A 13,275-nucleotide genomic window follows, 5' to 3' on the forward strand; every position below is an offset into this window, starting at 1 on the left:
CTTTTGTAATGCAACTTTAGGTATTAGTACACTTTAATAAGCGACCAAATTGATCACGAGGCGATGTATATTCTTTAGCTGTCCGTCTGGAAATAATGTCCGGGTAAATCTCAACCAAAATATCCGGTCGGGGACCTGAACAAATGGCTTGTCTCTTCTTCGTTTGACCAAGAAACAAAGCCTAGGCAAATGACACGACTGTTGACATCGTGTGGAAGCTGTAGGTATTGCAACCTCAGCCCCATTTATTGTGGTTCGCCTTTATCAATGGGTTGAAGTGGCGGATGGATATATATTTCCATTTTCAGTGATCAGATTTTCCTGCACTTTTCGATGAAACGCACATTCTGTTATAGTCACAGCCGTGATTTAACCAGTTTTATAAACGTCTGAGTGTTTTCTATCCACACATACTAATCATATGCATATACTATATTCCTGGCATGAGCAGCAGGGCGCTGAAATGTTGCGCGATTTTTAACAGAATGTTCGAAAAAGTAGGGGGTAGGAGTAACAGGTTAACAGAGAGACAAGGTGCCCAGTCACAGAAGCTTTCTCTGACGTAGTAAAAACCGATGTCCTCACAGGTCCCTGTCTCTACTCCCAATCCTCCCCCAGCTCCTCTCCTGGCACACCTATTTAGAGGAAGAGACACAGCAATTAGTGGGCCCAGCTGTGTACTAATTGGCTTTACACTGATTACCAATCCTCTGATTACCAATCCTCACTGAACTCTCACAATACATTGTACACAGCACTATTTACTGAACAACTGAATATACTGAACAACTTAATATCAAACACAAATTGTGAGGATTTACTGTCATTTTAATGGTGATAATAAAATGATTAAAATGTTTCCATGTGACAAAAATATTTTTTAACCTAAAAGACAATAGACTGTACAAGATTGTCAATACAAAGATTACCATATATCTGAACGGCACATATAAATATTTTTTACACTTATGTATTTGCTATATAGCTTACACTGTAACTATAAGACAAAATGTAATCTGACGAGTTGGTCTTTTTTGGGGATACAAAAATGACATAATGCTTAATTGTAGGAGAAAAAATATCTTGCTTATGAAAATAAATTAAATACACTGTCTTAGTCTAGACAATTACAGGATTGACATGTTTAAGTCAATTCGACATGGGACATGGGATATTCCATGGTCCTAGATTCCTCAAAAGAAAGCTGAGGGCAATAGCTTAACTTTAACACTATCAACATACTTGGAATAAGTGCATGGATTAATAATCTGGCAGTCCATTAGCTTTGACACATAAACACTGGGATAAAACAAATTAACAATTCGGCTGAGGACACTTTTCAGACAATGGCAGCAATCTTGACATACTGTTATTTGGTTTTTGGCAAGCTTTCCGTCACCCTTCCCAAAGCTTAAAAAGGGTGCCATTACATGAGCAGTCAAATACATATTACACACTTTCATATAGTGGTCAGAGTTATGCACACATTATACACACACATCCAAAGTACAAGAGACAAAAATAAAGATTGTCACCTGAGAATTAAAAAGGGTTTGTTACCACAGCCACAAAGTCACCTTGTCTATAGTAAAACTTCATTTAAACCAACATTGGCTTGTGGCCTTAATTTAAGGTTAGGTATAAGGTTAAAAGTGTGTTTATGGTTAAATTTAGGATTAGGTTTATTATCACATTTTAATTGGAGAAATTGTAAGAATAGGTGGCCTGTATGCCTTTGTGGCTGTGGTAAGTAGGGACGAGCATTCAAGAATTGAGTGACTCTTTTGTGATTAGGTGCCCAGGAGGTCCGGGTCAGACCAATTTAATTCACTCTCCATAATCCCATAGTGCCAGTGCTAGCCCATAGCCAAAATGTTTAGCTAGCTAGTTAAAGTCAGCATATTCGCAAACTAGCACAACATAGCTAGCTAAGGACACAACACTAACTCGACAGCTAACACAGGCAACTGTTTCATGTAAATGAATCCATTGTGATTTAATTATAATGTGTTAGGAAGTGCTATTTCTTATGCAGGTGATCAGCTTACTGCTATTGCATTGTTATAACTGAGACAACACATAGCAACGTATTCTCACAGTAAAGGCTGTGGGGTCCCCTACAGGATAGCTCCCACATTACACACATAATCTCCCTTTTAGCCGAACACTGTGCCCGAAGAGGATTCTACGATGACGGACGGACAACTGAGCCAATGGCGGAAGACTACAGACTACACCCCAGTTGAACCAATCCAAAGATCCGATATTCCAGGATCAACCTACTTTCCGTTCTGTATAAATTGTGTCCTGCTGGTCTGATGGGCTAACGGAAGGGCCGTATTTACGTGTACCAGATATTCTCACTCTGAATAAAATGTCGCTTGTAGTACAATTTTACCACCTTGTCTGAATCGATCCTTAACCGGCTCACCCTTCTACATATCCTTTTATCAACAAATGTCAATACTAGCTACAGTGGTTAGTAAATTGGAAGAAGTATTCAGTGTTGTGTGCAATGCGTCTGTGCTAGAGGTCTTCAAGGATCCACCTGTACCTGAATACCCAAGACCCGAGCAGGTCCGGATCCAGAATTCTAAATAATGTCACGGGTCTGGTTCGGATCTGATTGTCAAAGGCCGCCGGTATGTGTAATTTTAACTGACTTGTCCGGAAGAGCCTGTACATATCCGAATGCGACTCTGTAGAGAGAGAGAAAATGTTGATCATTTATCCTGTTTTTCACAAGTGGAGCGTGGCGCATGTAGCTTGTTGTTGTTGGCCAATCAAAGCGGCAATAGGCTATTCAGTCCTAGAACCAAAAGTGTGTGGCACATTTAGGAGATATCTAATGGAAGATGGAATAAAAATGCCGGAATTAAAAGTTAAAGAAGGATAGGCTACAACAACCAAGAGCCAACGGGAAGGCTGCTACTTAATATTCCGAATGGAGTTGTTGTTATTTGTAACTGTACGATGAGAAAGCACATGCCCGCAGCCTCAATTAGCCTAGCTAGGTAAAGTTAGCTAGCTTTTCCCGGCTTGATGCAGTCAAGACAAGTATCATATTTGATGATAAATAATCTAGCTATGGAAGCAATTAGTCTACTATCTCGTAAGTTGGCTTGGTTGGTTGCTGTCTCCCTCCATGCTCCACCACCTGCTAGAGCGGCACCTCTCTCTCCCACCACGCTTGATTAGCTCCGGTTAATAAAGTAGTTTAAAAAATGACTTTTTTGCTGCTTCCCTTACTCGGATCTAACCAGGTTTGTCTCCGACCAGGTCTGTTCGGAACGGATCTCGTCGCGTCTGTTCGGGTCTCTAAATAAAAATGTATTTATATTGGGTCAGGGTGCGAAAGCCCCAGGTCCATTTCAGAACATTTTGGACCCGTGAAGACCTCCATAGCCTACGTTGCATATGAAGTGTGACTGACTCATGACCGTGGATGTACAGAGAAAATGCCCTCTTTTTTCCTTTATGTTGTCACTCGTTGGGTTCCCCACGTGGGGGTTCATGCTCTCTGATTGGCTCAAAGTCGTGGCCACTGAACATTATTGCAATTCTACAAGTAGAAACAATGCTACCGGGTCGGCAGTGTGTTTCACGCTTTAGGGACCTTTATCTCCAGTAAAGAAACCTTCTTTAAAGGATTTCATACCATTTCCTACTACAGATAAATAATTTTCCATTCACGTACACATACAATAGACAAATATATATTGTAATGCCTTGCAGGTCCTTTTCCTTGACGATAACCATTTTGAGAAACAGAATACATTCGACCTTTGTTTACTCAATCACGCTTTGTCTCTGCAGGTTGACCTGCTTCTGAGGTACTCAGGATGGCACATGAGGATTCTGATTTAACCCATTACCAAACCATAAAATCTGCAAACACTTTATATCGCACCTTACTCCTTTTGTTACTCGCTGAGGTTGTGCATCTGACAAAAATCCAGAGCTAATGTACATGATCCTCTTAGCCCCTTCCAAAGTCACTGCACATGAAAGCAGGGTGGAGAGGAGATGGGGTGTTGCAGGAAATGCTGCCATTTTCATACAGAGTAAAGACTCTCAAATGAGACATAGCTAAATGTATACATTCACTTATTTCAGCCACTGTGAGTTTGCTCATATTGTTCTAGACTAGAGAAACAAATGTTTCTATTTCTCTGCAGAGTGGAGTTTAATGTGAAATGTCTGTATGAAATGTTACTCCATTTGGACTCACATTATTACATGTGGGATTCCTGAACGGCATTGCCATGTCCCTTGTTCTGTACCTCATGGAGGGTTCTATCCTGACTGGATCCATGTTCCCCTAGGCTTTGTTCAGTAAAGAACAGTATGTAGCAGTCAGGGGGTTTGTGTGAGCACCCGGGCTCAGACTGTTTGTCTGGGTCTGTAGGATCAAGGCAGGACTGGGCACGTGGAGGAGGCGAAGGTGTAGGTGGTGGGAGCCGACCCAACACTGCATTAGTTAGTGCTTTTGTACATATGAGCATCCCTGTCGAGACAGTGGCAACTAACACTGGTAGTGAATGTGCTGGTGTTGGTGCACTTTGCCATCCACGTGTGAGTGGGTGTGTGTGTGAATGTCCGTGTAGATCTTTGGGTAGACTTTGGGGACCTCCAGGCCATTGCCTCCCTGGGCCAGAAGGAGCTGCTGCTGCTGGGTAATGTACTCCTCGTAGGTGAGAGAGCCCAGGCAGTCTTTGTCCCCGCTAGATGGTGGACAGGCTGACACCCGGGGGGACGGGCGCTGTGAGGCGTGGGTGGTAACTACCCTTCCAGAGGAGCAATGGTGTTTGGACTGGCAGAACCACAGCAGAACAGTACCCAGGATGAACACCACGCCGGCTGGGATGCCAATGATCACAGGCCAGGGCAGGCTAGGAGAGATGGCTGTGGGGACAGGGATGTGGTGAGGCTTTGGATCTGGAGGGGAGAGAAGATGAGATTTGAGGAGTTATGAGAAGCTTGGTTAAATGTCACTATTAAAACTTGATGGAGAATACATACAGTAGAAAATAAAACCATTACAACAAAAAAACACTTCAGTTATGCATTGTGGATGTAACAGGATATGACATGGTTATAACAGAGTAATAATCTATAATAATCTAATAATCTAAGAATGTAACAGAGTAAGGGTGTAGTAGGGTGCTATATGGTTGTAACAGAGTGTTATGATTAAATAGGGTGTAACAAGGTAAGGGTGTAGCAGGGTGTTCCACTCACCTGGCAGCACAGTGAGGAAGGCACTGCGGAAGCTGTAGCCCATGGTGTTGGCGCCCAGGCAGATGTACATGCCAGCATCCTCATCCTTGGCGCGGGTGATGAGCAGCTTGTTGAGGTAGGAGCCTTCTGGCCTGGACCATACATCTCCCGTGGGCAGCACCACGAAGCGATGGTCGCCCACCTCGATGGTGGAGTTGTACTTGTTCTCGTTCCCCGGCTCCACCCGCTTCAGCCACTGAATCACCGGCTTGACGTCACTGCGCACCTTGCACTGGAACGAGGTTGTGCCACCATAGTTTACTGTGGTGTTCACCGGATGAGTGCCGGTCAGGATGGGCTTGGAGTTTGTCCGCTCTATGATGGAAAGACAAAGGAGATAGTTTTCATATTAACAGCAAAGTTATTGCCATGTTCAGCGCTTTCCTTTCCTCTCTTTCTCCGTGCTGCGGCTAGAATAGGATGAGGTTGATGGAGAAAATGCCACATTTGACACGAGAAAGCACAAGCTGCATTCACTTCATCCTCACCGCTTCTGTGTTTGGTCGAAACATGTGTTTTTGAAGTCAGCACAGAGCTGGGATACAATGAGGAGCAGATGTCGATAGAGAGACTCGCCACGCCAAGCCAGCCCAGCTCTAACCCAACCTCACAGCTCAACACTCAAATCAACCTAAACCTAAACACAAACCCAAACCCCATCCTCAATACTCAACTATAAACCAATTTGGCCAGTGAACACTAGTTCATGCCCAACCTCCAAACTCAACTGCATCAATACTCTACTTCAACCCTAGCTCAATGCTAATCCAACCTTACCATTCAACATTGACCCAAGTCTATGAATCAACCAACAACGAATAAATCTATACTGAAAGTAAGTGACCAAACTTACGGATGACTTCCACTTTGTATGTGGCGTTGATCTCTCCAGCCCGGTTGGAAACGTGGCAGGTATACTTCCCACTGTTCTCAGGGGTCAGGTTCTTCAGACTCAGAGTCCACTTCTTCTTACGGCTCTCACCCACCTCCCCAGGGGTCAACGGCTTGCTGTCCTTCACCCACACGATATCTGGACGAGGGTTCCCGCTAGCCATGCACTTCAGCCGTACTGAGCTGCCCACTGGCCTGGCTATCACGCGCTTCCTCATCTTGGCTGGCTGTGTGAAGCGTGGTCGGACTGCGATCAAAGAAAGGGTTGTTTGCAATAAAGTGCGTTTACAATCAAAGAAATGGTGTTGTTGGGGAGAACATCACAGGAATGTTTTTACAAGTTTTATAATGGTATGCACATCAGACAGCTATTAAATACTTAAATGAATCACGCTGCATGACTTAGAAAATCATTAAGGTCTGTTTATTTGACAACTTTTCTAACACCCAACAGTATTTCTGGTGTGGTAGCACTACTCAGCATAATGTAACCTGCCAAGGGGCACCTTCACAAAGTAATTTTCACTCAGCAGTTCAACGCTTGTTGTATATAAACTGTGCTGAGATTGAGTCAATAGGAGAAAATATATACAGTTGTGGACTCCAGTTTGATAAGACTGGTCTGGCCTTCTAGAGAGCTGAGAGCAGAGAGTGCCACAGCTCAGTGGGAGCACTTCACCACCACACTTCACAGTGCAAAAATACTCATGGCAGCCCAGGGTAGAACATGGCCACATTCTGCAGCCACTGGGGCAGCCAACAGAGGGGGGGGGGGGGGTGGAATGTTTCCCCAATCACACTTCACTTAAATAGCCTGCTCTCTGGCCTGTCAGAGGCAATTACCAAAGCAAACAGTACCCTGCTGTTGAGGTGAGTGGGGGGTTATTTGTGTGTGTGTGTCAGAGAAGCACACACAGGGCAGAGTGGGTCCAGGTGTGTCCAGATGTAAAACTAGACCTACACAAAAAAAAAAAAAAAACCTACACCCCCCTAACTAGAGTACGGGCCACTACATACCCAGCAGTAAGAGAATGCCCTGTTTCTAAATGAACTAGGGTCAGATGAAACAAGAGATAAAGGTCAGAGAGAGAGTGCTCAGTGTCTTACCAAATTTCCCTAACTGGTCAGTGCTGTATTCTGCGTCTCCCGCTGTTCCAGCTCCATCCCTCCCAGTGCTGGTGTCATCTACAGACAGAGAGAGAGACAAGACAGACAAAGGTAGCAGGGCATTACGGTCAGTGGGAGAAAAAGTTTTATAACTCACTGTAACCTCCTGTACAGCTCTAGCTGTGACCCAATACGCTCTAATGGCTGTAGGAGTGGGATTAGGACAGAACCAGAATCCAGTGTCCAGTAACATGGGACACGATGCTGAAGACCCCAGATCTCCTTGTCATGTTTTGTCTTATATTGTCTTGTCATTTTGCTTTTCCTTCTGTTCGTTTTCCCCCTGCTGGTCTTTTTAGGTTCGTTCCCTTTTTTCTCTCTCCCTCCCTCTCTCTCTTCTCTCTATCGTTCCGTTCCTGCTCCCAGCTGTTCCTATTCCCCTAATCAATCATTTAGTCTTTCCACTCCTGTTCCCTATCTTTTCCCCTGATTAGAGTCCCTATTTCTCCCCTTGTTTTCCGTTTCTGTCCTGTCGGATCCTTGTATATTGTTCACCGTGCTGTGTCTTTGTATCGTCCTGTCGTGTCGTGTTTCCCTCAGATGCTGCGTGGTGAGCAGGTGTCTGAGTCTGCTACGGTCAAGTGCCTTCCCGAGGCAACCTACAGTTTATGATCGAGTCTCCAGTCTGTTCTCGTCATTACGAGTGGAATTGTTTTTTATGCTTTATTTACCGCTCCGATTTGTCTAGGAGTATTGCATATTTCCTTTACTGGATTAAAGACTCTGTTTTCGCCAAGTCGCTTTTGGGTCCTCATTCACCTGCATAACAGAAGGATCCGACCAAAGAATGGACCCAGCGACTACAGACGCTCGTAACACTGCCGTCGAGATCCAAGGAGCCATGCTCGGCAGACAAGAGCAGGAATTGTCTGCTGCTCGTCATGCCGTGGAGAACCTGGCCGCTCAGGTTTCCGACCTCTCTGGACAGTTCCAGAGTCTTCGTCTCGTGCCACCTGTTACTTCCTGGTCTGCCGAGCCTCCGGAACCTAGGGTTAATAACCCACCTTGTTACTCCGGGCAGCCCACGGAGTGCCGCTCCTTTCTCACCCAATGTGATATTGTGTTCTCTCTCCAACCCAACACATACTCTAGAGAGAGAGCTCGGGTTGCTTACGTCATATCACTCCTTACTGGCCGGGCTCGAGAGTGGGGCACAGCTATCTGGGAGGCAAGGGCTGATTGTTCTAACAATTACCAGAACTTTAAAGAGGAGATGATTCGGGTTTTTGACCGTTCAGTTTTTGGTAGGGAGGCTTCTAGGGCCCTGGCTTCCCTATGCCAAGGTGATCGATCCATAACGGATTACTCTATAGAGTTTCGCACTCTTGCTGCCTCTAGTGACTGGAACGAGCCGGCGCTGCTCGCTCGTTTTCTGGAGGGACTCCACGCAGTGGTTAAAGATGAGATTCTCTCCCGGGAGGTTCCTTCCAGTGTGGACTCTTTGATTGCTCTCGCCATCCGCATAGAACGACGGGTAGATCTTCGTCACCAAGCTCGTCGTGGAAGAGAGCTCGCGTCAACGGTGTTTCCCTGCTCCGCATCGCAACCATCTCCTCCTCTGGCTCAGAGACTGAGCCCATGCAGCTGGGAGGTATTCGCATCTCGACTAAGGAGAGGAAACGGAGGATCACCAACCGCCTGTGCCTCTATTGCGGACTTGCTGGACATTTTGTCAATTCATGTCCAGTAAAAGCCAGAGCTCATCAGTAAGCGGAGGGCTACTGGTGAGCGCTACTACTCAGGTCTCTCCATCTAGATCCTGTACTACTATGTCGGTCCATCTACGCTGGACCGGTTCGGGTGCTACATGCAGTGCCTTGATAGACTGGGGCTGAGGGTTGTTTCATGGACGAAGCATGGGCTCGGAAACATGACATTCCTTTCAGACAGTTAGACAAGCCTACGCCCAAGTTCGCCTTAGATGGTAGTCATCTTCCCAGTATTAGATTTGAGACACTACCTTTAACCCTCACAGTATCTGGTAACCACAGTGAGACTATTTCTTTTTTGATTTTTCGTTCACCTTTTACACCTGTTGTTTTGGGTCATCCCTGGCTAGTATGTCATAATCCTTCTATTAATTGGTCTAGTAATTCTATCCTATCCTGGAACGTTTCTTGTCATGTGAAGTGTTTAATGTCTGCCATCCCTCCCATTTCTTCTGTCCCCACTTCTCAGGAGGAACCTGGCGATTTGACAGGAGTGCCAGAGGAATATCATGATCTGCGCACGGTCTTCAGTCGGTCCCGAGCCAACTCCCTTCCTCCTCACCGGTCGTATGATTGTAGTATTGATCTCCTTCCGGGGACCACTCCTCCTCGGGGTAGACTATACTCTCTGTCGGCTCCCGAACGTAAGGCTCTCGAGGATTATTTGTCTGTGTCTCTTGACGCCGGTACCATAGTGCCTTCTTCCTCTCCGGCCGGGGCGGGGTTTTTTTTGTTAAGAAAAAGGACGGTACTCTGCGCCCCTGCGTGGATTATCGAGGGCTGAATGACATAACGGTTAAGAATCGTTATCCGCTTCCCCTTATGTCATCAGCCTTCGAGATTCTGCAGGGAGCCAGGTGCTTTACTAAGTTGGACCTTCGTAACGCTTACCATCTCGTGCGCATCAGAGAGGGGGACGAGTGGAAAACGGCGTTTAACACTCCGTTAGGGCATTTTGAGTACCGGGTTCTGCCGTTTGGTCTCGCCAATGCGCCAGCTGTTTTTCAGGCATTAGTTAATGATGTTCTGAGAGACATGCTGAACATCTTTGTTTTTGTCTACCTTGACGATATCCTGATTTTTTCACCGTCACTCGAGATTCATGTTCAGCACGTTCGACGTGTTCTCCAGCGCCTTTTAGAGAATTGTCTCTACGTGAAGGCTGAGAAGTGCTCTTTTCATGTCTCCTCCGTTACTTTTCTCGGTTCCGTTATTTCCGCTGAAGGCATTCAGATGGATTCCGCTAAGGTCCAAGCTGTCAGTGAGTGGCCCGTTCCAAGGTCACGTGTCGAGTTGCAGCGCTTTCTAGGTTTCGCTAATTTCTATCGGCGTTTCATTCGTAATTTCGGTCAAGTTGCTGCCCCTCTCACAGCTCTTACTTCTGTCACGACGTGTTTTAAGTGGTCCGGTTCCGCCCAGGGAGCTTTTGATCTTCTAAAAGAACGTTTTACGTCCGCTCCTATCCTCGTTACTCCTGACGTCACTAGACAATTCATTGTCGAGGTTGACGCGTCAGAGGTAGGCGTGGGAGCCATTCTATCCCAGCGCTTCCAGTCTGACGATAAGGTTCATCCTTGCGCTTATTTTTCTCATCGCCTGTCGCCATCTGAACGCAACTATGATGTGGGTAACCGCGAACTGCTCGCCATCCGCTTAGCGCTAGGCGAATGGCGACAGTGGTTGGAGGGGGCGACCGTTCCTTTTGTCGTTTGGACAGACCATAAGAACCTTGAGTACATCCGTTCTGCCAAACGACTTAATGCTCGTCAAGCTCGTTGGGCGTTGTTTTTCGCTCGTTTCGAGTTTGTGATTTCTTACCGTCCGGGTAGCAAGAACCCCAAGCCTGATGCCTTATCCCGTCTTTTTAGTTCTTCTGTGGCTTCTACTGATCCCGAGGGGATTCTTCCTTATGGGCGTGTTGTCGGGTTGACAGTCTGGGGAATTGAAAGACAGGTTAAGCAAGCACTCACGCACACTGCGTCGCCGCGCGCTTGTCCTAGTAACCTTCTTTTCGTTCCTGTTTCTACTCGTCTGGCTGTTCTTCAGTGGGCTTACTCTGCCAAGTTAGCTGGTCATCCCGGCGTTCGAGGCACTCTTGCTTCTATTCGCCAGCGCTTTTGGTGGCCGACTCAGGAGCGTGACACGCGCCGTTTCGTGGCTGCTTGTTCGGACTGCGCGCAGACTAAGTCAGGTAACTCTCCTCCTGCCGGTCGTCTCAGACCGCTTCCCATTCCTTCTCGACCATGGTCTCACATCGCCCTAGACTTCATTACCGGTCTGCCTTTGTCTGCGGGGAAGACAGTGATTCTTACGGTTGTCGATAGGTTCTCTAAGGCGGCACATTTCATTCCCCTCGCTAAACTTCCTTCCGCTAAGGAGACGGCACAAATCATCATCGAGAATGTGTTCAGAATTCATGGCCTCCCGTTAGACGCCGTTTCAGACAGAGGCCCGCAATTCACGTCACAGTTTTGGAGGGAGTTCTGTCGTTTGATTGGTGCGTCCGTCAGTCTCTCTTCCGGGTTTCATCCCCAGTCTAACGGTCAAGCAGAGAGGGCCAATCAGACGATTGGTCGCATACTACGCAGCCTTTCTTTCAGAAACCCTGCGTCTTGGGCAGAACAGCTCCCCTGGGCAGAATACGCTCACAACTCGCTTCCTTCGTCTGCTACCGGGTTATCTCCGTTTCAGAGTAGTCTGGGTTACCAGCCTCCTCTGTTCTCATCCCAGCTTGCCGAGTCCAGCGTTCCCTCCGCTCAAGCGTTTGTCCAACGTTGTGAGCGCACCTGGAGAAGGGTGAGGTCTGCACTTTGCCGTTACAGGGCACAGACTGTGAGAGCCGCCAATAAACGTAGGATTAAGAGTCCAAGGTATTGTTGCGGCCAGAGAGTGTGGCTTTCCACTCGCAACCTTCCTCTTACGACAGCTTCTCGTAAGTTGACTCCGCGGTTCATTGGTCCGTTCCGTGTCTCCCAGGTCGTCAATCCTGTCGCTGTGCGACTGCTTCTTCCGCGACATCTTCGTCGCGTCCATCCTGTCTTCCATGTCTCCTGTGTCAAGCCCTTTCTTCGCACCCCCGTTCGTCTTCCCTCCCCCTCCCGTCCTTGTCGAGAGCGCACCTATTTACAAGGTACGTAGGATCATGGACATGCGTTCTCGGGACGGGGTCACCAATACTTAGTGGATTGGGAGGGTTACGGTCCTGAGGAGAGGAGTTGGGTTCCGTCTCGGGACGTGCTGGACCGTTCACTGATTGATGATTTCCTCCGTTGCCGCCAGGATTCCTCCTCGAGTGCGCCAGGAGGCGCTCGGTGAGTGGGGGGGGTAACTGTCATGTTTTGTCTTATATTGTCTTGTCATTTTGCTTTTCCTTCTGTTCGTTTTCCCCCTGCTGGTCTTTTTAGGTTCGTTCCCTTTTTTCTCTCTCCCTCCCTCTCTCTCTTCTCTCTATCGTTCCGTTCCTGCTCCCAGCTGTTCCTATTCCCCTAATCAATCATTTAGTCTTTCCACTCCTGTTCCCTATCTTTTCCCCTGATTAGAGTCCCTATTTCTCCCCTTGTTTTCCGTTTCTGTCCTGTCGGATCCTTGTATATTGTTCACCGTGCTGTGTCTTTGTATCGTCCTGTCGTGTCGTGTTTCCCTCAGATGCTGCGTGGTGAGCAGGTGTCTGAGTCTGCTACGGTCAAGTGCCTTCCGGAGGCAACCTACAGTTTATGATCGAGTCTCCAGTCTGTTCTCGTCATTACGAGTGGAATTGTTTTTTATGCTTTATTTACCCCTCCGATTTGTCTAGGAGTATTGCATATTTCCTTTACTGGATTAAAGACTCTGTTTTCGCCAAGTCGCTTTTGGGTCCTCATTCACCTGCATAACACTCCTATCTCATCTCTGTGACTCGTCCTGCTCAAAGCTTTGTACTGCCACCCCCAGTATCTCACTCCAGGAGATGGATTAACAATGATGAGTCAATGCCAAACAGATCTTCCATACTTCACGCCACAAAACCACTTCAAGATGTGGCCATACTCTCACAGAGCAGTTCATCAGAGAAGCAAGAATCAGACGTTACAACAGGTGGGACTGGGTAAACCAGTGGAAACTTGTTTAAACAGATACATTACTTGTCTATTGTCAGTGGCCATCTGTGCGAATATTGGACTGGCTGGCCTGCGCTGAAGATCTAAATAAAAAACCGATGCTTGTGAAAAGAGCGAGCCGAGAACTGTCT

The 13,275-nt window shown here is 46.9% G+C and overlaps 1 protein-coding gene across 3 annotated transcripts in view; it reads right to left on the bottom strand.

Annotated features, from left to right (window-relative positions):
- Positions 1 to 815: 815 nt before the first annotated feature.
- Positions 816 to 13,275, bottom strand: part of LOC123993189 (fibroblast growth factor receptor-like 1) — an 89,542-nt gene continuing 77,082 nt past the window's right edge. For all 3 annotated transcript variants that reach the window (XM_046295067.1, XM_046295066.1, XM_046295064.1), the window contains 4 exons: positions 7,279 to 7,356; positions 6,134 to 6,418; positions 5,242 to 5,595; positions 816 to 4,938 (listed from right to left, as the gene is read on the bottom strand). In XM_046295067.1, the coding sequence (XP_046151023.1) occupies positions 4,526 to 4,938; positions 5,242 to 5,595; positions 6,134 to 6,418; positions 7,279 to 7,356 (1,130 nt within the window). In that variant the 3' untranslated portion in view covers positions 816 to 4,525. The remainder of the gene's footprint in view (positions 4,939 to 5,241; positions 5,596 to 6,133; positions 6,419 to 7,278; positions 7,357 to 13,275) is intronic.

The sequence above is a fragment of the Oncorhynchus gorbuscha genome, linkage group LG13, assembly GCF_021184085.1.
Source record: "Oncorhynchus gorbuscha isolate QuinsamMale2020 ecotype Even-year linkage group LG13, OgorEven_v1.0, whole genome shotgun sequence".
Taxonomy (NCBI): Eukaryota; Metazoa; Chordata; class Actinopteri; order Salmoniformes; family Salmonidae; genus Oncorhynchus; species Oncorhynchus gorbuscha.